Raw genomic sequence first — 24986 nt, forward strand, 5'->3', positions numbered from 1 at the left:
TATGGTCTTTGATCTTCATCAAGTGCTGCAAGTCCTCTTCGTATATTACACATATATGCATATTATGTATTACTGACATCTATATATTGTATAATATAAAATACGTGAATATATTCTCATATATGGCATCAATTTTAGACCTTAGAAACTAAAGTTTATAAACCTCCTTTGTAAGTTTACTGAAATTTGTATTGTTGGATCTAATTAAATGTTTTAACAAAAATCAGCAGAGTGTTGGCATAGTGTATTTTTGTAGCTACAAGCTATATAATGTATAATCAGAATGGCCCCTACATTTATTATTATAATTTTAGTGTGTAGTGATTCTCTCTTCCTTATATTTGTGTCTGTGTTTTCCAATTTTGGTAACCCTGACATTGTGCCTTTTCTTTTTTAGCATCCACGTAGCACACAGAAGAGAACTGGGGGAGTTTACAGTCATTCACGCACTCACAGGGTGGTTACCCGAAGTCATTTCTCTTCAGTAGGTTTGACAATTAATTACTCATTTCTATTTTTTTCCTACTCAGTAGTATTTCTTTAACTAAAATATTCTTAGTCTTTAAGAAAGTTTCAAGAAAATTCACATTTTGTAAAATAATTAGGACAATAACTTCTTACAGTATTATATAAAATTCCTTGAGAATTTCAGGGTACATTCTGTTTCTTTAGATACATTGTGAATTTAATTCTTAAATATATTATTTATAAATATTAGGACAATGGTAATTATTGAATATGGTAAAACAATGACAGATTCCCTTTTGTTCTTAACAACTATTACTCTTATTTCAATACGGAAGCATAAAGTCAGCTTTTAATTAGTCAGAATTATCAATGAATAATAATGATAAAACCCATATTATGCATTAACTAACATATATTATTTGTAATAAAAAACCAGAGTCCTGAAAGGGTTCTGATTTAATCATCCATGTAACCCCTCAACCCCTTGTCTCATTTGCCCTTTTTAAATGAGGGAGCTGAAGCTCAGAGAGGTTGAATTCCTCAAAACCAAGCACATTTTGTTGGGAGATAAAATTTGACTCTAAGTCTTTCTAGATCCAAAGTTCACAATCTTTCTCTCACATGATTCTCTATACAGAGAGATTGGTTATCTGTGTCCTCAAATAGTTGTTGGAAGGTAAAAAATAGAAAAGAGCGACCATTTAATGTTATCCTTGTTTAAAAATCTACAAATGGAAGCCGGGCGTGATACAGTTCTTCTGGATCTTGTGGCAAAGGAGGCAGTTGTTCTTGGAGGCAATTAGCCACACATTCCATTTTCTCCTCCTATTTCTGACTCTCTTTCTTCCTCTGTTGCCCCGGGTGAATAGAGACCAACTGTTGTACTTTGAATGTCTGCTTGCAAGATTCTCTGGAAGAATCCTGATCAAAAGGGGAACAATGCAGAAAAGATGCCAAATACTCATGGAATCTAGACTTTCTGGAGCCCTGGAGGCTAGATGAGCCCCTACAACTACTGCCCTGAGACAATCTTTAAACCTTGAACAAAAAATACCCCCTCAAGTCTTCTTAAAACCTAACAATAGTAGAGTTAAGCTATTATTAAGGAGATATGTCAATACATGTCTTGTTTGGTCTTCTTAAAACCAAAAAAAACAGTTTAGCTTAACTAGTAAAGCACGTTTACCTCTAGCACTGAGCTCTTTTAAGATCTATCCAGGGTCTCTATGAGTTGTAATTAACTCAATGGCAATGGGTTTGCTTTTTTGGTTATATGGGATAAAATTGACAACAACTCAAAAGATTAAATAGGAAACTCAAGAGGGAGTGAGTTTACATTAATGGGGGAGGAGTGCCTTGGAAAAGGAGGGTGAGAATGGTAGTACAACTTGAAGACTATAATCGGCATCACTGAATTGTACATGTAGAAATTGTTGGTGTATGTTCTGCTGTTCTCAACAATAACAGTAAAAATAAAATATATAAAAATGGTAAATAGAAGAAAATTACAAATGGCTTTATTTAATAGAGAAAGCTTATAGACACACAGATTGATCATATTACCAATATTCATCTTCATTGTCAATTGAAAATTGATCGGGTTAAGGTACATAGAAAAGAACTGTAACAATAGATATGAACATAGCGTCAGCGCAGATCCTCATTCTTCTAAGATGATCAAAACCTTAGCATAGCAATCAACTTGAATTATCTCTGATCTTTGGTTGATGGGAAGCTACACTCGCCTAGAGTTGAGATTAGAGGAAACTGAATATTGGCCCTAATAGTTTGAATTCTACCATCTAAAACATCTTTTCATCAGGATAAGCTAGATTTGCAGGAAAAATTAAAGTGCAGACACCCTTCTGAAAAGACCATTCTCCGGAAGGAATGCTGATCTTGTGTTTTTATCTTAAGGAAAGGCTCAGATGGCACCCTTTTAGATCTTCTGATGAAAACCCTTTTCTGATCTCTAAGAGAAAATTTCCTGACATAATGTGGGCAATGTTAATGGAGAGAAGTAGAGAGTAAATGAGATTTATAAGTCTGGATTTGTCTAATTTTGATCTTAAATGTTATCTTAAGGCTCTACATTCTTGCCTTAATACCTATGCAGTAGACAATGGAGGTACCATCAAGACATGAAATCAACAGAAGTTTCTCAGAGGATGGTCAAGAGACAGGCTGTCAGAATCATGCACAACTAGAAAATCAGTTATTAAAAATCATGAAGTGTCTTCTCTTAGAGTCATGTAATTATACTTTCATAATAATAAAGGGGCCACTTTAATAATTTAATTTAAAAAATTTTAAAGGATTTTAGATGTTCCATTTGCATGAATTTCTGGTTGTTTATGAAAGGCTTATGAGAATGATATAAGGGGAAAAGCTTGAGCTCTGGAGTGAGAAGTATATTGTTGTTAAGTGCTATTGAGTCAGTTCCCACTCACAGCAACCCTACGTACAACAGAACAAAACACTGCCCGGTCCTGTGACATCCTCATAGTTGTTGCTATGTTTGAGCCCATCGTTGCAGCCACTGTTTCAGACCATCTCGTTGAGGGTCTTCCTCTTTTTCTCTGACTTCTGCCAAGCATGATGTCCTTCTCCAGGGACTGGTCTCTCCTGATAACGTGTACACAGTATGTGAGGTGAAGTCTTACCATTCTTGCTTCTAAGGAGCACTCTGGCTCTCTTTCTTCCAACACAGATTTGTTCATTTTTCTGGCAGTCCATGGTACATTCAGTATTCTTTGCCAGCACCATAATTCAAAGGCATCAATTCTTCTTTGGTCTTCCTTATTCATTGTTCAGCTTTTGCATGCGTATGAGGCAATTGAAAATACCTTGGCTTCAGTTGAGTGCACCTCATTCCTCTAAGTTATATCTTTACTTTTTAACACTTTAAAGAGGTCTTTTGCAGTGGATTTGCATGATTCAGTACATCCTTTGATTTCTTGACAGCTGCTTCCATGGGCATTGATTGTGGATCCAAGTAAAATGAAATCCTTAACAACTTCAGTGTTTTCTCCATGTATAGTGATGTTGCTGGACTAAATTCTGACACTTCTACTTTCAAGCTGTGTATGAATTTTGCAAGCAGTGTAACTTCTCTGAGCCCCAGTTTCATCATTTGTAAAATGAGGATAAAGACCTATGTGGTTGTTCTGAAGATTAGATTAGTGAATGAGCGTCAGGAAAAGTAGCTAGTTTAAGGTAAAACCCAAACTCAGCACCCTTGAGTCGATTCCGACTCATGGCGACCCTATAGGATGGAGTAGAAATGCCCCATAGAGTTTCCAAGGAGCGCCTAGCGGATTCGAACTGCCGACCCTTTGGTTAGCAGCAGTAGCACTGAACCACTATGCCACCTAAGTGTATGGTAGACATAATTAATGAAAATTTATCTCCCTTCCCTAATGACTTTCACTAGATTCTTTAATACTATCTGGAAATATGCTTGGTAGTTAATAATCAATCTTTCTAAACAGGGATAGGTATAAAGAAGAAAAAATGAAGCTGACTCAGATAGTTTTATCAATTTTCTTCTAAATATTAACTAGAGAGTAAAGAATTTTCACTGTTTTTGTTCTGCTGTATCTTGGATTGTAGGACTTTTCTTACATTCTGCCACATTATTCATATAATTTTAAATTGCCATTATAACTGTAAAATCAATGAGTGTATATCGTAAGTTTAAATGAAAAGGATGTTATGATACAGTATATAAACAGGAAGAAATGTTTAAGTTAAAATCTAGAAGCAATCACCATTTCCCAAGGCTGCAGGCAAGGATCAAGAAAGGATTTATAGAGAAAATTCTAACTTGATCTGAGCCTTAATATTGGCTGCGTTGATTTAATGGAAGGGCAGGCAAAGGACATTGAAAGCAGGAGTACCATATGAGCAAAGGCACGTGGTATATTCAGGGGTGAAATATTTCTGTTGCTAGGAAGGAAGGATTGGAGTAAGCTGAAAAAGTTCATGAGGGGCTCATAGTTTCATGGAGTTCGAGGAGAAAGAGGATTCCCAAGCTTCAAGCTTATGTTGACTACAGATTTTTTTTTTTCTATGTGAAAATCAGTTAATATGCTTTTTGGCATTTCCAACAATCTCTCCCATTCCACTCTCCCATGTGGGTACCAAAAGAAGTACTACTCTATTTACAGTTATTGGCCTTGCCTCTGTTTTTTCCTGAAATGAACACAGTTTTACTATTTGAAACAGACACACACACACACACACACACAAAAACCCTTCTAAGTCTCTATAAAAATAGAAACACAATCAATATCATGTCTGAATGAATACTGTCGTTGTTGTTAGGTGCCATTGGGTTGGTTCCAACTCATAGCAACCCTATGTATAACAGAATGAAACACTGCTCGGTCCTGTGTTGTCTTCACAATTGTTGCTGTGTTTGAGCCCGTTGTTGCAGCCACTGTGTCAGTCCATCTCGTTGAGTGTCTTGCTCTTTTTCACTGACCTTCTACTTTGCCAGGCATGATGTGCTTCTCCAGGGATTGTTCTTTCCTAATAACATGAATATTAAAATTCTGAAAATTGCAAATAAAGGGATGACTCTTTTCTTAGCACACTTCTTTGCTGTTGGTGTGGTCCATCTGTGGACACAGCACTCTGCTACCACATCTTTAAGCCTAATTGTCCAAGAAGTTATGTGGTCTCATTCTGTGATCTATGAATATTTCTTTAAAATACTATAGCATTTTTTAATACATTGTATATGGAAAAAACAAAAAAAACAACAACAACACATTGGCTTTAGAATCAGAAAGATGTGTGAATCCTGTCATCTGCCAGTTGTGTGACTTCATAAAATTTAACACTTCTTTAAAACTCTAGTAAAAATAAGGTTTTAATACATAAGTTGCAGAGCTATTGTGAGTTTAAATGAAAAAAAAAAAAAAAGCCTATACTGAATGCTCATTATTTGCTAGGTACTGGGGGTCCAATGATAAATAGGAAGCAGTTTAGCCCCTTAAGCAAATCACAGATGCACAAGGAAACCAGTAATTGTTTTCTAGGCACCAATTCATCTTGCTTTTTCTCCTCAGAGAAAATCTTAATGAATGAGTGGTGTATACACACTGTCTTTATCTCTTTGTTGTGCTTGTGTGCCATCAAGTTGATTCAGACTCATAGCAACCCTACAGGGTAGAGTAGAACTGCTCCATAGTGTTTCCTAGGCTTAAATCTTAAGAGCAGATCACTCAATATTTCCTCATCCCAGTTTTTGTGCTTCCTTCTAGAACACCAGTGAAATAGCTCCTCTCAAGGTCAACAAATGCTATAATACTGCTAAATCCAGTGGTAACTTCTCTAGCCCCATTTTACTTGGATTCCCAGTATTTGACCCTCTTGAACAACTCCCTTTTTGCAACACTTAATTCACTTGGCTTCCACAACAGCAGATTCCTAGTTTTTCACCTATCCTATTTGCTGCTCTTTCCCAGTCTTCTTGGATAGTTCTCGGCCACCACACAACCACTAAATGGTGTGCCCATGACTCTACATAATGATCTATTTGCCAGTGACATTTAAATTTATATCTCCATGCCCAATCACCTTTTTCTGAACTCAGACTGTATTTGTACACAACTGCCTAATTGACGCAGCTATGTGAATGTCAAAAATGTATCTCAGATTTAAAATATCTAGAAATGAACTCTCGATTCTCAGTTTCCCAAATCTGCACCTTTCCTTGAATGCCTCATCTCATTATATTGCACTCCCATCTACCTAGTTACTCAAGCTAAAAACTAGGGATCACCCTGATTACTCATATTTCCTTACTTCTCACATGCAGTCCCTCACTGAGTTCCAATAACAGTACCTCCTCCACTTATTCTGAATCTATTCGTTTTTCTACATCTCCATTATTATCATCCTAGATTGACTCACCATCATTGCTCATATGGACTAATGTTATAGCCTCTCAACCAGTCTCCCTGTGTCTCACTTACCTCTTTTAGTTAATGCTTCACATGGCACTCAGAGTAATTTTCTAAAATATAAATCGGATCATATAGATCTCCTTCTTAAAACCTTTCTGTGGCTAACCATTACACTTGAATGATGTTTTAAAGTCTTTACCTTCGTCTTCACTGTCTAACCCTTGCATGATCTCTGACCTCATCCCTGACCTCATTTCTATCTCGGCAACCACTCACCGGCCATCCAGGTCTTATTTCTGTTTCTTAGATACACTAAACTGATTGACTCTTAGGATTTTTACATAAGCTATTCTTTTCTTCTGTCTGGAATGAGCTTCCATCAGATATTCACTTGACTGGGTGCAGTATGCCATTCAGATCTCACCAAGCTTAAATATCAATTAAATATCAATTTCTCAAACAAGCCTTCTTCACCATCCAATCAGAATTATTCATTCCCCAATTCCTTCATCCATTAATTTTCGTCAAGGATGTTATCACTACCGGTTATGTTTTATACCCTCTATCTGTTGGCTGCCTCCATACAATAGAACGGTAAGGTCCATGAGAGCAGGGACCTGTTTAGTCTGTTCAAGGTTGTACGCCCAATGCTAGAAAAATGACTGAATGACTGACACATAGTAATGTTCTTAATAAATGTTTGTTGAATGAGTAATTTTAAATGTATTAAAAAAAAAAGGCTATGTTAGAAATTTATAAGCTATTGTTTGGGAACTCAGATCAGGAACATATAGCCTCATTCTCCCAGAAAGTAATGCTTGAACTGAGCCTCAAAGAATTAGTTGAATTTAATGCAGCTGATTGAGGTGGGGAAGCCAACTGAGAGAAAAAAGAATAGTGTGGAAATATGCGAGAGCAGAGTGCAGTCCCAGAAGCACGTGTGGTTCCACATGACTGGATTATGTGTTACTGGATACCAGAAGAGGGGTGGGTATGAGGGAGAGAGGTAAGCAGGAGCCATATAGACAGAGGTCTTTTATGCCATGATGCCATGGTAAGGGATTTTCACAACATCCTAAGAGTGATAGAATGTCATTGAGGGATTTTAGACAGGAGGATGGCCTTATCAGATTAGTGATTTTGGAAGTTAGCTCTGGGAACAGCCCAGCAGATGGCAAAACTAGAGCAGGGAAATGGGCTTGTGCAGTATTCCACAGGGCATTGCAGAGGGGTTCTACTGAGGAGGAAACCCTGGTGGTATAGTGGTTAAGAGCTATGGCTACTAACCAAAAGGAGTTTGAATCCACCAGGTGCTCTTTGGACACTGTGGGGCAGTTCTACTCTGTCCTGTAGGGTCACTGTAAGTCAGAATCAACGGCAATGGGTTTGGTTTTTTTTTTTGGGGGGGTGGGGGGTGGGTTACTACTGAGGAAATGCAGTAGGAATTGAGTGAAGATGATAGACTGCAAAGATATGAGGTCGGATTAAAGAGGCACGGTGTTTTATTGCATGATAGTTTTAAGGAGAGGAGACTTGGTCATTCTCAACTTTCTGACCTGAATGATAAGTAGAAGGATGTTTTTATTGTTTTGTCATTTAATTATTTGTTTTGGACAGATGTCTATGGTTGTATACATTGGTCTGGATATCAGGAGAGAGGTCTGAGCTAAAGCTAATGATTTCGGAAGTTACATCCATGTACGGGTGAACTCAAAACATGGGTGTGCTTACTCACTGAGGAAAGAGTAGATAAAATTACAAGAACAAAAAGAGGAGAACCTTGGGGAAGTGACCCTAAATTGACAACCACGTGTGAAGGAAAGGGGACATTAGAAGGAGTCTGCAAATAGTTTCTATAAAAATAGAGAGAAAACCAGATAAAATGATATTATGGAAGCCTCAGAGAAGAGTTTAAAGAAGAGAATGGTCAGCACTGTCCAATTCCACAAAGCCTCATAAGATAAAGACCTTTTGCATAAATGATAATGGATGGGAAAGTGCCTGGCACTTCTTAGGTGCTCAAATACTACTTTTCCCTTTCATGGTTGATAACATGACTGAATGATCTGAGACCAGAACAATGTTTTTGGTCTCTTTGTATCAGTAAAGCCGAGCACACAATAGATAAAGCTTGTTGAATGAACACATTTATAAAGCTATTTTTTTTTCTTTTTAAAAACTAAAAACTGAAATAACTATTGAAATGAGTTTTGTGAAATGCCAGGTTAATTTTTCTGTCAGTAATTTCTTGATGTGGAGTCAAAAGCTTCATTTGTAAATTTACGTTGATGTCTTTTGCCTAAGCCCAGGGTATGTGGACAAAGTCTGGGAGCTCTTGAAAGAAATATTGCCTGAATTTAAGCTTCCAAATGAGCTGGGCTCTGAAAGTAAAATAACAGTGATTGATACCAAATTAAAAGAACTGGGGAAAGAAGTAAAAGATGGCAAAGAGGTGAAAGAAGTGAAAGATGGAAAAGAAGGGAAAGACTTCAGAGATAACAAACCGGAAAACTCACTGACAACACTCAAAGTGCCTGAGAAAAGTGACAGAGTTCCAAAGGGTAAGATATTTTCTATCAGTGTTATTCAGTATGGGTATTGTGTATAAATGCTGTATACTCATTGTCGAATTTAACACTTCTTTGTTGTCATTATCACTCCTTAAGTGTTTTGAAAACAGGCATGTGATCAGGATCGTTCCTTTCTAGAATTTTAGGACCTGGGACACTGTTTATTATCTGTTAATTATTGTTCCATACTTTGCTCTCTTTAAAGGTCAAAAGCAATTCTCTACTTTGATGATACTAAATTAATATGCTGTTACGTAGGAAGAGGCATTAAGTTTCCAATTTTCATCAAAAACATCTTTTTTTTATTGTAGTGAAATATACACGTTATTTGCTATTCAACAAAATTGTATCTTTCTTACGTGCTGTATATAGAGTGAAATGGACCAAAACAGCAAAGGGGAAAGGATACCTTTGTTTTTTTCAGGAAATGTGAATGGGACAAAGATTACGATTTGCCAACAACTTATTGTAAATTGGAATTTCAAATCTGAAGAAAAAAATGATTTCAAGTTGTTTTCCAAAGTGTAGGATCATTTCTTTCTTTAAAGTGGGAAATATATTAAGTATTTATTTTGTATATTCTCCAAAGTATTTCAAATAAATGTGCATATAAACACTAATGCTTGTATAGGGAAGTAGAATTATACTAGAAAATACTCAGCTTGTTGTACCACTTGATAGCCACGTATCATGATCTTTCAAATACCTATATTTTACAACATAGTCATATTTTCTCAGAACTATCTCTTACTGAGATCTCATCTATCAGCATTTCCCACAGTATACTGGACAGAACTTATTACTGAAGTGCTCCTCAAAAATACACCCAGTGAGTGAGATCTGTCTACCATAGGCTTTTCTTGGAATGATGTAATCATATGAAAGATAAGGAATAAGGAAACCATTTTTTTTTAACTGCATTTGTTTTACCCAGTATGTCTAAAGTTAATTTGATCCTAAAAGCCCTTTCTCATGTCTCACAAATTAACATCCATCCACACACCCATTCATTCATTCAAACATGTGACTTGTTGAGTAGAGTGCCAATAATATTTTTAGGGGTTGGGGATAACATGGTAAATAAAATCAAATGTGAAACTTGCCTCCTGGAGCTTATAGTCTAATGAGAGGGGTTGACAGTAATTTTTTTTTTTTTTTTTAATGTAAGTTTATAACATATGAGCCTCGGAGGGAAATTCAGGAAGCTGTATGGGAGGAAGCATATTGGAAGTTTATATGGGTGAGTTGTTCTAGTCTGAGGCATCGAGAAGGAAGTTTGAGGTGAGTCCGCAAATATGAGAGGGAATTACCTAGTGGAAGATGAGGGACTTTTACTCCATGCAGAGGAGATAACAGGTATAAATATTATGAGGCATTAGGAGTGATAACGAAGCCTTTGGGTGGTGCAAACGGTCCATGTGCTCAGCTGCTAACCACAATGTTGAAGGTTCGAGTCCACCCAGAGGTGCCTCAGAAGAGAGGCCTGGTGACCTGGTTGCTCCAAAATCCGCTATTTAAAACCCTGTGGGACCATTCCTACTCTGACACACGTGGGGTCACCATAAGTCAGAACTGACTCAATGGCAACTGGTTAGGCAGGACGATGATGTGTTGGAGGACCTGGTGGAAAATGCATTTAGCTGGAGGAGAAGAAGTGAGAGATAAAGTGGCTTGAAAAGAGCTTGGACAGGTAAGCAGGGGAGAGAACATATCAAATCTTCTAGGTCATATTAAGATAGTATAGAATGTGGAGAGTAGGAGCCTCTAGGCACCAAGTAATTTTTCTTGCTCTGAAGGTTTATTGGGAAGCTGCTGCACCATTGACAGCAAGTGCTCCCACAAGGCAGGGACCTTTATAACTGTTTGAAATCAAAGAAACCGACATGTGCCACAAATTACTGTTGAGGAGTCTGAGTTTTTGGTAGGAAAAACAAATTATGAAATTTTTTATTTTATATGTACCAATAGACCCTGATGGGTATACTCTGGGGTATAATTAATAGTACTTCATATGTATCCCCTAAACACTCAGGATAGGCTTATGGGAGGGGGCAAGAAAAAAATCTATACTACTTACCAAAAATTGAGACACACTCAATGATTCAGCATGCTTTCATTAATGAAAACTCATGATATCAACAAACAATTTAAGGCAGAAAATAATTGGTTCACAAAAGGGTTAAAGGAGTTAAACATCTGAGGGTTAGGTATAAAATTATGAGTGTGCAAAGGAGGCTAAGGAATGGCCAAGAAGCTGGAGAAAAACCAGAAGTGCGAGTTGGCACTGAGTCAAAGGAAAAGAGTGTTTCGAGAATCAGAGAAATTATCTATATCAAATACTATTTCGAGCTGAAATATGATGAGAAGTTAAATTTCTCCATTGGATTTTGTGAAATGGAGGTCATTGGGCATTGGCGAATGATGAGCGTGGAAGACATTTGAGAGGGCTGAACAGTAAGTAGGAAGTGAAATAATGTATCAACTATTCTGTGAGACGTTTGACTATAAAGAATAGGAGAGCTATGGGGTAGAGGCTGGCAGGGAATATGGGGTCCAGAGAGGACATTATTATTATTATTTTATTAAAGAGGGATGCTTGAATATTTTTAAGTGACCATTAGGGGTATCCAGCTGAGATGACAGCAATCAGGTAAGTTTCCTGAGAAGACAGGAGGAACAGGTTCTGGAGCCCAGGTAGAGGGATTGGCAGTAAAATCGGGAAGGGGGCGGGGGCAATAGCTCCTCTGTTCCGACAGCTGGGCACAGGAGAGGATGGATACAGATGTAAGTGGTTGGAGGTTTGGTAGTGAGAGGTTGAGGGCTTCTGAAGAAGGGCTTCAATCATAGCCTGGTTGTGAGCTGAGAGTGAGGCGGAGGTAAAAGGTAAAGATTTTCCTGGAGACTTCAGATAGATGTGGGAAAAGTTTGTAGAATGAGGGGAGGATTATCTCCAGTAAGACTCAGCTTCCAAGTTTATTCAGAGTGGGATTTGCCGGATGGGTGGGAAGAAATGGCAGAGAAGCAACACATTTATTTAGAGTGTTGGCAAAAAACATACTTTGATAAACACCGTTGTATACTATCCAGATTTCTATGTGAAGCAGTACAATTTTTTATTTATGTTTTTGTTGTATATTATTTCTAAAATACGTATTCTGAGTAGGAGTTTGAAAGGTTTTAAAGTATCATTTCAAAATCACATTTAAAATCATATATTGTTATCCTAGATCAGTTTGTGTGTGTGTGTGTGTATTAAGTCAAATATTTATAGGAAACCCACAAAATAAAATTCTGATAATAACCTATTTTTATGCTTAAGTTTCTCAGTTAAATTTCTCATGCTGTATTTGAAGTTACAGTTATCTTGATTTTCATATCTAACATAGAGGTTAAATCTACTGTAAAAGCAAGCATATGAGACAGGTTTTCTTTGGCGGCTCAGGAATATTACGCATTGTTAATGTCATAGTTTGTATTTATGCAAATTAAAAAAAACCTGACCAAAGGTGTTTACAAATTTAGCAGGTGATTCAGAGAACGAAATGGCAGAAATATGTGGAACTTGTCGGGTGTGCCTTGTTTCACCAGGTCTTGCAAGTTTTCTGCCTTTGACAGGGTGCAGTCTTAACACTTCTCTACTGCTCGTTTTAGTGGCAAATATTTGAGTTTTCCTTCTCTGAAAGGTTTCTGCCTTATACAGATTCCAGCTTTCATAGGTTCTACTGTATTAGAAAATAAAAATCTTGGGGGAGGGGGTGGAATTTTTAAGTGGAAGGAAAACATGCTTCATAGAAAACTATGTATGAATGGGAATTCAAGTGGTGGGGATAGGTTTGGATACAAGGGTTTTAGTACAGAAACCATGTTGGCAATAAGAAGTTGGTTTTTGGATGTTGGTTGGAATCTGGCACCCACCAGAAGATATCCTGGGGACAGACAGCTGAGTTTCCTTGAGGCCCCCAACAAGGAAGATCTGAGAAGTCTCCGTATTTAGGACTCAACTTTAAGTACATGCTTTGCTGATTTTTGTTTTTTCTGTTTTCTTTTTAATTTTTAAAATAAGAAAATTAGCCTGACATTATAATTTTATATGAAGAAACAATATTCAAATGATAATCTCTGTGAAACAAATTTAGGTGTAACAGATAACAGATAATGCTACACGTCTTTCATAACGCATATTGATTTCCAAAGTTTCCTTTTTATTTTGATGTTTCTCATTAGAGGGAATGAAAGTTTTGGGAAATTCATGGCTATGGTTTCACATTTAAATAATACTATTGTTTGGCCTTCCTCCCCCCCCCCCCAACATGTTGACTAAATAAGTAACAGACTTTGAGGCTTTATAGTGAAAAGATTTATTATAATTTTTTTAACATGTTAGAGAAAGCAGATGTAAAAGACCTTGGGAAGAAGAGGAGTAAAGATGGCGAAAAGGAAAAGGAAAAATTCAAATTCTCACTTCATGGTTCAAGACCCTCATCAGATGTGCAATACTCTCTGCAGTCCCTATCAGACTGTAAGCCATCTCTTAGAATAATAACTATTTTAGTTGTTTCCTAAAATGTTGGAAAATTCTGGAACATAAAAATATATTTCCTGACTGTAAATATCCAAATAAGTTTGTTCAAGGTTGCCTGTAGTATTTATGCACAGATGCGGGTATATGCACGGGGGCAAGATCCTACCTATGAGACAGAAGGCAAGTTATCCAAGTTCTTATGGTCTAACGGTCTTGGCCGAAGTGCTCAGGTAAAGCAGGATCCTGCTGTTTATTTGCAAGTATTTCTCTGAAAAGCACTAAGAGATTAAATATATCGTCCATAAAAATTCACAGCTACTTGCTTATGTAGTTAGATGGTGGCCACCAAGTCTAACAGAAAGCATACTTACACCCACTTGCTCACGGTGCGCTTCCATCTCTTTTGCTGTTGTTGTGTGCTTTCTAGTTGATTCCAACTTATAGAGACCCTATAGGACAGAGTAACAGTGCCCTGTAGGGATTCCTGGGCTGAAATCTTTACAGGAACAGATCGTCTAGTCTTTCCCCATGGAGTAGCTGGTGGATTCAAACTGCTGACCTTTTTCTGTTAGCAGCCAAGTGCTTAACCAATGGGACATCAGGGCTCCTTTCAGCTCTTTTTCTACATTTTTAAAGAAATAACTATCAGTTTTAGAAACAGTTGTCTGTTTATATCATGATATTGACAGCCACACTTTTTGCATATCACATTATGATTGGATAAAACCACCCACTGCCGTCGAGTCAATTCTGACTCATAGCGACCCTATAGGGCAGAGTAGAACTGCCCCATAGAGTTTCCAAGGAGTGCCTGGCAGATTTGAACCACTGACCTCTTGGTTAGCAGCCATAGCACTTAACCACTATGCCACCAGGGTTTCCTATGAATGGATTAAAAAAAAAAAAAAACCCACTGCCGTCGATTCGAGACAGAGTAAACGTGGATAGACATAAGAAATGCATTTATAACAATTCCATTGTATACAGGTCATGTCTTATAGCGGAAATGCTCTGGCCTGTATTTCTCTCACCTAACATCATATTGCAGACCCTTCATTTTAGTTAATACATTTCTAATATATATTTCTGCTTTGGACTGTTTAGTTGTCTCTAAGGACCCCCCCATTCCCCAACCGTAGGCCAGTGCACTTTTGTCCTGTGTATCAGTTAAGAAAAACCAAACCAAAACAAAACCAAACCCGTTGTCAGAGTCTTAGTATCTGAGAGTTAAGTGATAAAATCCATGTAAAGTGCTTAGCACTTGTTGTAGAGCTACGCTTTAGCATACTTTTGCTAAAACCTTTGTTCTTTTTTTTTTAAAACTGTATTTTAGATGAGGGTTTACAGAGCAAATTAGTTCCCTATTAAACAATGCACATATATGGTTTTGTGACATTGGTTGCCACCTACACAATTTGTCAACAGTCTCCCCTTCTTGAACCTGGGTTCCCCATTACCAGCTTTCCTGTCTCCTCCTGCCTTCTTGTCCTTGCCCCTGGGCTGGTGTGCCCATTTAGTCTCATTTTGTTTTATGGGCCTGTCTAATCTTTGGCTGAAGGGCGAACCTCAGGAGTAACTTCATTACTGAGCTAAAAGAGTACCTGGGGGCCATATTCTCTGGGTTTTTCCAGTCTCTGTCAGACCAGTAAGTCTGGTTTATTTTTTTGTGTGAGTTAGAATTTTGTTCTATATTTTTCTCCAGCTCTATCCAGGGCCCTCTATTGTGATCTCTGTCAGAGCAGTCAGTGCTGGTAGCCCGGCACTATCTAGTTGTTCTGAATTCAGTCTCGTGGCGGCTGTGGCACTCTGTGGTCTATTAGTCCTTTGGACTAATCTTTCCCTTGTGTCTTTGGTTTTCTTCATTCCCCCTTGCTCCAGACGGGGTGAGACCAGTGAAGTATTTTAGATGACCGCTAGCAAGCTTTTAAGGCCCCAGATGCTACTGACCAAGTAGGATGTAGAACATTTTCTTTATGAACTATGGTATGCCAATTAAGCTAGATGTTGTCTGAGATCATGGTCTCCAGCCCTTCGCCCAGTAATTCAGTCCCTCATGGAGTTTGGATGTGTCTATGGAGCTTCCATGACCTTGCCTTGGTCAGGTTGTGCTGGCTTCCCCAGTATTGTGTACTGTCTTACCCTTCACCATAGTTGCCACTTGTCTATGGTCTACTTAGTGTTTTTCCCTCCCCATTCCTCTCCTCCCTCATAACCATACAAGATTGTTTCTTATTGTGTATAAACCTTCTCATGAGTTTTTATAGTAGTGGTCTTATACAATATTTGTACTTTTGTGATTGATTTATTTCACTTAGCATAATGCCCTTCAAATTCATCCTTGTGGTGAGATATTTTGAAGATTTGTCATTGTTCTTTATTGTTATACAGTATTCTGTCATGTGTATGTGACAGTTTGTTTATCCATTCATCTATTGATGGGCACTTAGGTTGTTTCCATCTTTTTGCTATTATGAATAGGGCTGAAATGAACATGGGTGTGCATATGTCTATTTGTGTGACAAATCTTATTTCTCTAGGACATATTCCTAGGAGTGGGATTGCTGGATCATATGGCATTTCTATTTCTAGCTTTTAAAGGAAGTGCTATATCGTTTTCCAAAATCGTTGTATCATTTTACATGCCCACCAGCAGTGCATAAGAGTTCCAGTTTCCTCACAGCCTCTCCAACATTTGTTATTTTCTGTTTTTTTTTTTTTTTATTGTGCCGGTAATGCGGGGGTGAGATGGTATCTCATTATGGTTTTAATTTGCATTTCTCTAATGGCTAGTAATCCTGAGCATTTCCTCATGTGTCTGTTAGACACCTGAATGTCTTCTTTGGTGAGGTGTCTGTTTGTATCATTTGTCCATTTTTTAATTGGAGCATTTGTCTTTTTGTTGTAGAGGTGCTGATTTTCCTGCAGATTTTAGAGATTACACCTTTGTGGGATTTGTTGCAGCCAAAAATTTTTTCCCCGTCTGTAGATTCTGTTTTTATTCTTTTTTTTTAAAGTCTTTTGATGAGCATAAGTGTTTAATTTTTTGAAGATCCCAGTTATCTAGCTTATCTTCTGCTTTTGTTAATTCTTAAATATTCTGAAGATAAGAGATTGTGTTAGAATGCACTCTCTCTATAGGGGTATTTTATCTAGCATCGTGAAGAGAGTGGCCATTTTGAACTTCCTGCTCCCACAGTGTTAATCTAAGGAGGTTTTAGGTGGTGCTGTTTTAATTTACCTTCCTGCAATGGCTTTGGGTTTACTTGTAACTGAGATCGTGGATGGACCTGAACAGTGAAAAGCTCACTGAGTTACAATTCAGACTTATGGGAATCAAATATCACGGCCTTTTTATGATTTATGTTAGATTTGGTATTAGATACATAGTATTTTATAGTTAATTCTGAGACAGGATTGAATGTTTGATACAAAGATCCTCCTATCTCATTAATTTTCTGAAAGTAGTGTATGTATCAGAGCTGTCATTAAAATAAAATGGCACTCACAGCTTTAAAAATGCCATTAAAAGTGATGGCATTGAAATGGCAGAAATGATGTAAATATTTATATATGCTTTTTTATGCATAATTTAGCTAATATCCACTGCATACCCTCAGAAAGTGGCCTTTAAGGTTTCTCTCCAATATTTATTTTCAAAGTTTGTGTATTCATTGGTACACTAGCTGCTGGAACTAACGAATGCCTCAAACAGGATGTATAGTTCTTTCTCAATCAAATGAAGTCTAAGACTAGCTATAATCATTGGCAAGCATCTCTTTTCTAAATGGTGTTTAAGAGACACCTGCTGCTTCCATCTTAAGGCTGTGACACCTTTAGCATGTGAATTCTAAAGATCCATGCCAGGGGAAGGGGAAAGATCTCGGAGTGTTGTATGTGTGAGGTTTTTAAGGGTAAACCTAGTCACATTGTGTGTCATTTCTGCTCACGTGCTGTTAAGTACGATTCAGTTCTATGGCCATATCTGGCTATTACGAATGTTAGGAAATACAGTTTGGCCAAGTGCTCAGGAGGAAGAAGAGAGCATTTGGTGATCACGTTATTGACTATATTGTTAAACATATTCTGAATTATCTTTTGGTAACAATAAGTTAAGGAGTCTTAGTGGCACAGTGGTTAAGTGCTTGGCTACTAACCGAAAGGTGGGCACTCAAACCCAGCAGCTGCTCTGCATAAAAGACCTGGCTATCCGCCCCCATAAAGATTACTGCCTAGAAGACCCTATGAGGCAGTTCTTCTGTCACATGGGGTCACTATGAGCTAGAATTGACTCGACTGCACTCAGCAACAACAATAAGTTATTGCAAAGCCCAAGTTTCTAATATTTTCTGGTAATTTTTCCCCCCTCTCGGATCTAGAAAGGTTCTGATTTATCCATAATTGCATAACTTAGGTGTCTGTAATTCATGTCAGAAATTTTATACATCTCTTTGAAAGGCTACATTTTAAATTTGCCTAGAGAATAAAAGTTTTCAACAACTTTAGTAGTTGTTAATATCCACAGACACTGAAAGAGGATGTATAGTAGTTGGAGTGTGAGCCCTGGAGCATACTCTTCGAGTTTATAACCCCACATTGCACTTCTTAATTTTGCATCTTTGGACACATTACTTAATCTATTTCTAACTCAGTGTCCTTACCAGAAAAATGATGTTAGTCATAAAGCTTATGTGAGAACTGAACTAATTCATGTAAAATGCTTAGGACAGTGCTTAACAGAGAGTAAGCATTCAATAAATGTTAGCAATTCTGAGAAATTGATGTAACAGCACATGAGAATATAGATGTATATACTAACAAATGTCTTTTAGGCTTTTGTAGTAGTTTTGTGGTTGGTTCATGGTCTGTCTCATTGTGCACCAGACTGAAACTTATTTATTAAGACAGTAAAATTTTAATGTGAAATAAAATCAGTGATAATTTTTTTTTATAATCTTACATACTTTATAGCAGAGTCTTCTGAAATATGTTTACAAGAAACAAAACAGAAATGTATCATATGTAAAATGAGACATCTAGATCATATCAATATGGCAAAACTCTTCTGAACAGTAAAATACATATGATTAGTCTGTCAGTTGTAGGTCTTACAAGATTCGTAAATACTGAAGGAAATACTTCAAGAGCTACAATGGCAGTTTTAGAGATTACGATTCCAATGTCATCTCCTCAACCCAGAATGGAGCTTCTTTTCTTAAATTTCTGTATCGACTATTAGAATTGATAATGTACAGTCATACTAATTAATTGAAAACTTGTTCCATCATCTGGAAAGATAGGTATGAAAATTCTGGGGTTGGTTTCATTTCTAGTTACTTCACTAGCAGGTATTAGAGAGCTCCAGATTCAATTTATTTCAGATATTCTAAAAAAGCTTTTCTTTAAATCTAAAAAAACAAAAAAGAAAAAATCCAGAAAGCATTGTTAGTGTTGTAATATTGCAAAGGAAGAAAAGCCTGGCGATCTACTTCTGAAAATCAGCCAGTGAAAACCCTGTGGATCACAATGATCTGATCCTGTTGTGTATGGGGTCACCATGAATGGGGCTGATTCGACAGCAGCTAACAACAACAACAGCAATATTACAAAGTCAGGCAACACATGTACAGAGAGGTAATGGACAGCATATAAATTATCTGAGATCTTTAAAAAATGGTTCTTATCTTCTTGGGGTAATAGAATCTTTCTGTAATCTTAGGAAAATTATGAACCTTCCCTCTTCTCAAATACTTATTATGCACACATACATGCAATGTTTCACTTGACATTTTTAGGTACTCATGAGCTCCTGAAGCCCATTTATAGGATTTATGGAATTTAGCTTACAGATTCCTGTTTTACATCCCATTGTCATCCTGATTTTACAGGTTGCCTTTTAACTGATAGTCACCAGTATGATCATACCAGTGTTTGTGACCAGCTTCCATTCTGATTGTTATGTGTCCATGATAGTATTTAAAATTTTTTAAATATTTAAAATTTTACCCCTAACTTCACACTGATGTTTTCAGGAATATGTTTGGATATCTGAATTTTAAATATTGCATGTTTATCACTTAAATATTGTACATACAAAATTTGTGATTATTCCTGGAATTAGGAGCAAAATATTTTTATCTACATTATTAATATCTGTATGTCAAGACCACTTTCTTTACCCCATGTGTCTACAGTTGTTTTTTTTAATGACCCCACCTAGAACTCCCAAGTTTCCATATATTTTATTAAAAAATTCAGAATTTTTCAAAATATTTGTATCACTGTCCAACTCCGTTTTTAAGATAATAAAGAATCTAAAAGTTGGAATAACAAAAAATATCTATGACAAAGTATTTTATAACTGAAGATGTAGATTTACAAAATTTTATTGAAAGACATTAAGATCTCCAGTTTGGAATGTAATTTCGAGCAAAATACTTTTACAATTTAAGAGGTTTTCAATCAAGGTTATAATGCACAATATTTAGAGAAGAGTTAGAATTTTAACTATAAGGTTATGCTTTACTTAAAAAAAATTCTGAAACTTGAATTTTAATCTCTTTTCTCTCTTGAAGAGAAAATGTTTTTCTAAGATAAATCAAAGAAAGCTACCAAAAAGTTAAGTGGAATATAAGAAGGAAAGCATCAAGTTAATTTCAAATAACTAAACATGCCATCTAATCAATTTATGGTTATGTATTTATCCGGGAGTATTTATTGGACATTTATTATGTGCCCTGGGCATACATGTATACACGGCTCTCATCCCATGGAACTTGTGATCTGGATTTAGAGAATGATCATAAACCAGTAACTGAATAAATAAGATACTTTCAAATAGCAATAAGTGCTCTGAAGAAAGTAACAGAGAATAATGTCATAAAGAGTGAACGGTGGAGGAGGAATGGGAGAATAGGGGGGCTGGGGAAGGTTTCATTGTGGAAGAAGATCTAGTCAGTCAGTCAACCCCAGGCTGCTCAGCTATCTTCAGACAGCTGAATTCTGAATGAGTAATTTATTTGAAAATATGCATAGTTTGAGCTTCCTGTGAAATTTACACCTATAGACAATGTTTTAGTAATTATGTACCCAGGAACTTTTATCAAAAAGTTGATTAATAATTTTCTTCACCAATATTGATACCATATACTCTAAAATCAGGACCTTCTCACTCATCTACAGTCTAAACAATATTATTGTTGTCATTATTGTTGTTGTTGTTAAAATTATCATCATTACTGAAGCAAAGGTTATTGTTATTGTTCCTCTAAATATTTAGAATGATGAGCTTGAAGCTCTGCAAAGCCTATTCACACTTTCTTAATAACCAGGCAGTTAACCAAAATCTCCCTTTAACCATTAAGGAGGTGAGCTGTAGTTTCAGAGAACCTTGACATAATATACGCAAACTACTTCTCATAGTGCCCATAGCTAGAAAAAAACCAATAAATGCAAACTCTTCTTCATCTTTGTCTTCATCTTCTCTGTCATTATTATATGGCATGGAATGGCATGTTATCTATATCATATATGTAACTAATATGACATTGTATGATCTTCCAGTGATTGTTTTTGCTAACAAAAAATACTCATTTGAGACCCATTCTCCATTCATTCTGGGTAGGCAAATGTATATACAGGCCTTTCACCTTCATGCTTCTTTATCTCCCTTTTCTATATCATATTACTACCATTAATGTAATTTTCATTAGTAATTAGCAAAGAGAAATAAAAAAAGATAATATTACAATGAATCTAAGTACACAAATAAAATTGTTGATAAATTTTGTCATAAGGGATATTATCCATATCAGGGAAAATAATACAGTGATTGACTTTATGTTGATATTCAGTAATCATATAATAGAATTAGTGACGAATAGTAGAAAATATTAACCTTGCTGACTTTTCATCTTGGTTGCTTTTTTTTTTTTTTAACTTTGTGCTAAGAGACTCAGTATTTTTGCTAATACGAGATTCTTGTTTTGAGCTATTTAGGACATATGATTGACACTGTCGTCTTACTCCTTCCTTTTCCTTATTAGAGAACCTTGATTCTGTCAGAAAGGCAATGCTCCCAGCTGCGAGTGAAATACTCATTTCTTTAATCTCCTTTACAGTCAGGTAAGGGTGGCCCCTTGCACCTGTTCTGGTAAAATCTATTTAAATGGATGTCTTCTGAAGGCTTCTGTATTTCCCAGTGGAAGGGCACAGATACAGCTGACATCCCTCTCACTCCCTCACCCCCACATCTTACTCTTGCCTTGAACATGGAGATAATCTTAGGCCTAGGAAGTGATTGTTAGAGAGAAACCAGCCAAATAGCACCCGTATCCATCTAACCTTATTGAGTAGCTGAGCCACCAGATCATCCATCAGTCTTCAGGCTGCTTGTTATATGTGACAAATAAACCATTATTTCTTTTGCTTGTTGTCAGTTGTGTTTTTTATTACAAGTGGACAAGCTTATTTCTAATCACTAGTCTTCTACAAACAATAATTTTGTGCTCAAGCAAACATTTTCAGCTATCACTTGTGTCAATAATTCTTTTCTAACATAAAGCCAATCAGAAGGCTAAAATCAATCATACTTTTAATGGCATTTTCCAGGTGTGTTCCCAATAATATTTAGTCATGGAGATATTATTAAGCATTACATCGAAAACTCAGTAAAGGATAGAAGACGGGAAGTAATGACTTTCTTTGGTTAAATGAGTCTGGCAATTCATTTTCTCTTAGCTATGGGACTTCTTTTGACCTTGGAACTTTTTATTTTTTTCTGTCCACGAAATATTTTGTAGTCTACTGTTATCTAAGACTTTGCTTTATTACTGTTATTCCTCCTAATCTGCCATTATGAGGGCTATAAAATGAGTTCTTAATGGTAGATTTCTAGTTACATGTTAATGATTCTTTCATATGAAAAGGTGGTGAACTGAACACACGATATTTTAGTTGTAGGTAATACAACCCATTCATATCCAATCCACTCTGTTAATTGCTTCACTAATACAATTATTTTTCTGTTTTAATTTAAACCACCTTCAAGTAAAGCCCAAAACTTAGATCAAGTGAATCATTCCCAAGTTCCTTATGGTATCCCGGCCATCTGTTTAATTTTTCTTCTTACTATATTTCCAGTTTTATTATCTATGAATGTTTAAAACGATTGTCTTTGTTTTCCCCCTGCCTGAAATCAAAGGGGTGTAAATTTAATGTCTGAAACTCTAGCACATTTTTACGAAAAGAACCTAATCCTTCTCAATAGCCAGACTCAGAGAAAGACCTTCACCCTACTTTTTGCCATCCCTTACCTTTCATAGATTCCTAAGGGGTAAAGGGTCAACTGGTTAATCTTGACCTGGAAGGGACTTGGAAAGATCATTTAATCTCTTTCCCTTTTATAGCGGAAAGTTCTACAGATAGATAGGAAACTGGTTTTTAAAATTCTATTTCAGTATTTATCATTTCTCACTGACAGGACCTTCTTCTACACAACTACTTGTCATCCCTGAGCTGAGGCCTTAAGACATTTCTGTACCTTTCTGTTGACTAGAGGAGTTATTGAAGGGCTTTGATTAGATTTACCAGTCAGCCAGTTAACTGGGGGACAGGGTGTCTGGTCCCTGCTAACAAGGACCACTCAACTCTGGTTCAGTGTAGGTACATCAGATTGTTTTATCTGTTGGTAGGGGTGGCAATAATTAATATTTACAGATGCCTTGCAAAGGATTTTTTTTCACATTCATTCTCTTTAAGATAAAGAATGATTTTGTTGCAGCTTTGGGCTTGAGTTCATTGGTCAAATTTAAAAATTTACTACTTCATGCAAGGCACTTTTTGGACTAAACCAAAGTATTAACTCAACTTCTGCACACAAATGCCCTAAAGGTTAGTTGGGAAGACAGCATAAATAGACATAAGACAATAACTGTACAAACAAATGTATCCTAGGTAAATACCAGGTGCTCAAGATAAATAGTGTGGTTAATAAGAGATCAATGTGTGTCAGCGTTGTCCATGAAAAATGTACAAAGCTTAATATGTTTCCATAAATTTGGCATATTTCACATGTTGATCCATCTAGAGAGACTGGGGACTTATATCTGATTTATACTTTATGGCTCTAAGGTATTCTTCTATAAACGTATTGTCTAATAAGTTAAATGTAATTATTTGAATTTGTAAAGGTGTGAAAATAAAACTTTTTACATTAAAAGTAAAGAGAAGAGAGGAAAATAAATTGACTTCTATTGGTTTGACTAGAATCTTTACAGAACAAAATGATCCAGAATCAAATATATGATATTTTCACGCAAATAACACGAGCCTCCTGTGTTTGTTTGTTGGCAGTGCCCTCCTTCCATGAGGTATTTTCATAAGCTCGCTATGCGGATCTATTTTACAGCAACATGTGGAAGGGGATTGGCACGCCAGTGCTTGTGAGAGTGTCTCACAGGGGCCAGGGTGTGGTAGTAATTTCAGGGATGTGGAATAACACGTGAACAGTGAATACACAGATAAGTGATACTCCAAAGCAACTTCTATAAGGGTTAAACATTCCAGGCTAAGTTATTTATGTTTTCATTTGTCATAGACGAATTCATTTGTTTATGTTTTATTTCATTCTGAAATGTTGTAGAAACTTTTGGGCCTTAAGTTCAAAATAGAACCAAGATTCTATCTATGAAAGCCATGAAATGTTTCAATTTTAAAACCGTTCCCTTTGGACAGACTCATTTTTGGACCCTTCTACATTACAATGACCTAGAGAAAGTTTATGCGATAACTTTTTACAGTGACGTAAACGAAGACTCCCTGCATGGTGCAAATGGTTAAGCACTTGACTACTAGCTGAAAGGTTGGCAGTTCGAACCCACCCAGAGGCACCTCAGGAGACAGACCTGGCAATCTGCTTCTGAAAGGTCCCAGCCTTGCAAACCCTATGAAGCAGTTCTACTCTGTAAATGTGCGGTTGCAATGAGTCGGAATCTGCTTGATGGCAGCTCACAACGAGAAGTAATTAAATGGTACTTTTACAAAGGTAAAACTAGATAGCCATTCTACAAAATAGGTGCAAATCTGAGACTTAACAGTTTGTTAAATTCATTTAAAACCATTTACCAGCTTTTCACCAGCAATGATAAGTTCATGAAGAAATTTGAATACTCTGGGGTGACCTATTGATAGACCCATTTTGACGAGAATTTTCATGATACAATATGTGTTTGGTTTTACAGGTTCTTCGGCAATACAGTCCCCTCACATGGTTGTGTACGCTACCTTTACTCCTCTCTATTTGTTTGAAAAGAAGATCTTTTCATTAGAGAAGATGGTAAGCAGTCAAGACCAGGAAATGCGTTATCATTTATGGCCTCTCTCTCTAACTCTGTGTGTGTGTGTGTGTGTGTGCGCGCACACACGCATGTGTGTTATTATTCGATATGGTAGCAGGAACACCAGAATTTAATTAAAATTCAATCCCTGGATTCAGCCTCCTTATCTTTAAGGCAC

The 24986-nt window shown here is 36.7% G+C and overlaps 1 protein-coding gene across 4 annotated transcripts in view; it reads left to right on the forward strand.

The window, feature by feature from the left end:
- ADGB (androglobin) overlaps nucleotides 1-24986 on the forward strand; it is a 229145-nt gene that overhangs the window by 54779 nt on the left and 149380 nt on the right. For 2 of the 4 annotated variants that reach the window (XM_049903119.1, XM_049903128.1), the window contains exons 7-10: nucleotides 398-484; nucleotides 8688-8944; nucleotides 13338-13472; nucleotides 24713-24807. In XM_049903119.1, coding sequence (XP_049759076.1) covers nucleotides 398-484; nucleotides 8688-8944; nucleotides 13338-13472; nucleotides 24713-24807 — 574 coding nt within the window. The remainder of the gene's footprint in view (nucleotides 1-397; nucleotides 485-8687; nucleotides 8945-13337; nucleotides 13473-24712; nucleotides 24808-24986) is intronic. The other 2 variants (XM_049903146.1, XM_049903136.1) reach the window with 2 other exon arrangements.

This window comes from Elephas maximus, chromosome 1, assembly GCF_024166365.1.
Source record: "Elephas maximus indicus isolate mEleMax1 chromosome 1, mEleMax1 primary haplotype, whole genome shotgun sequence".
In the NCBI taxonomy this organism is placed as follows: domain Eukaryota; kingdom Metazoa; phylum Chordata; class Mammalia; order Proboscidea; family Elephantidae; genus Elephas; species Elephas maximus.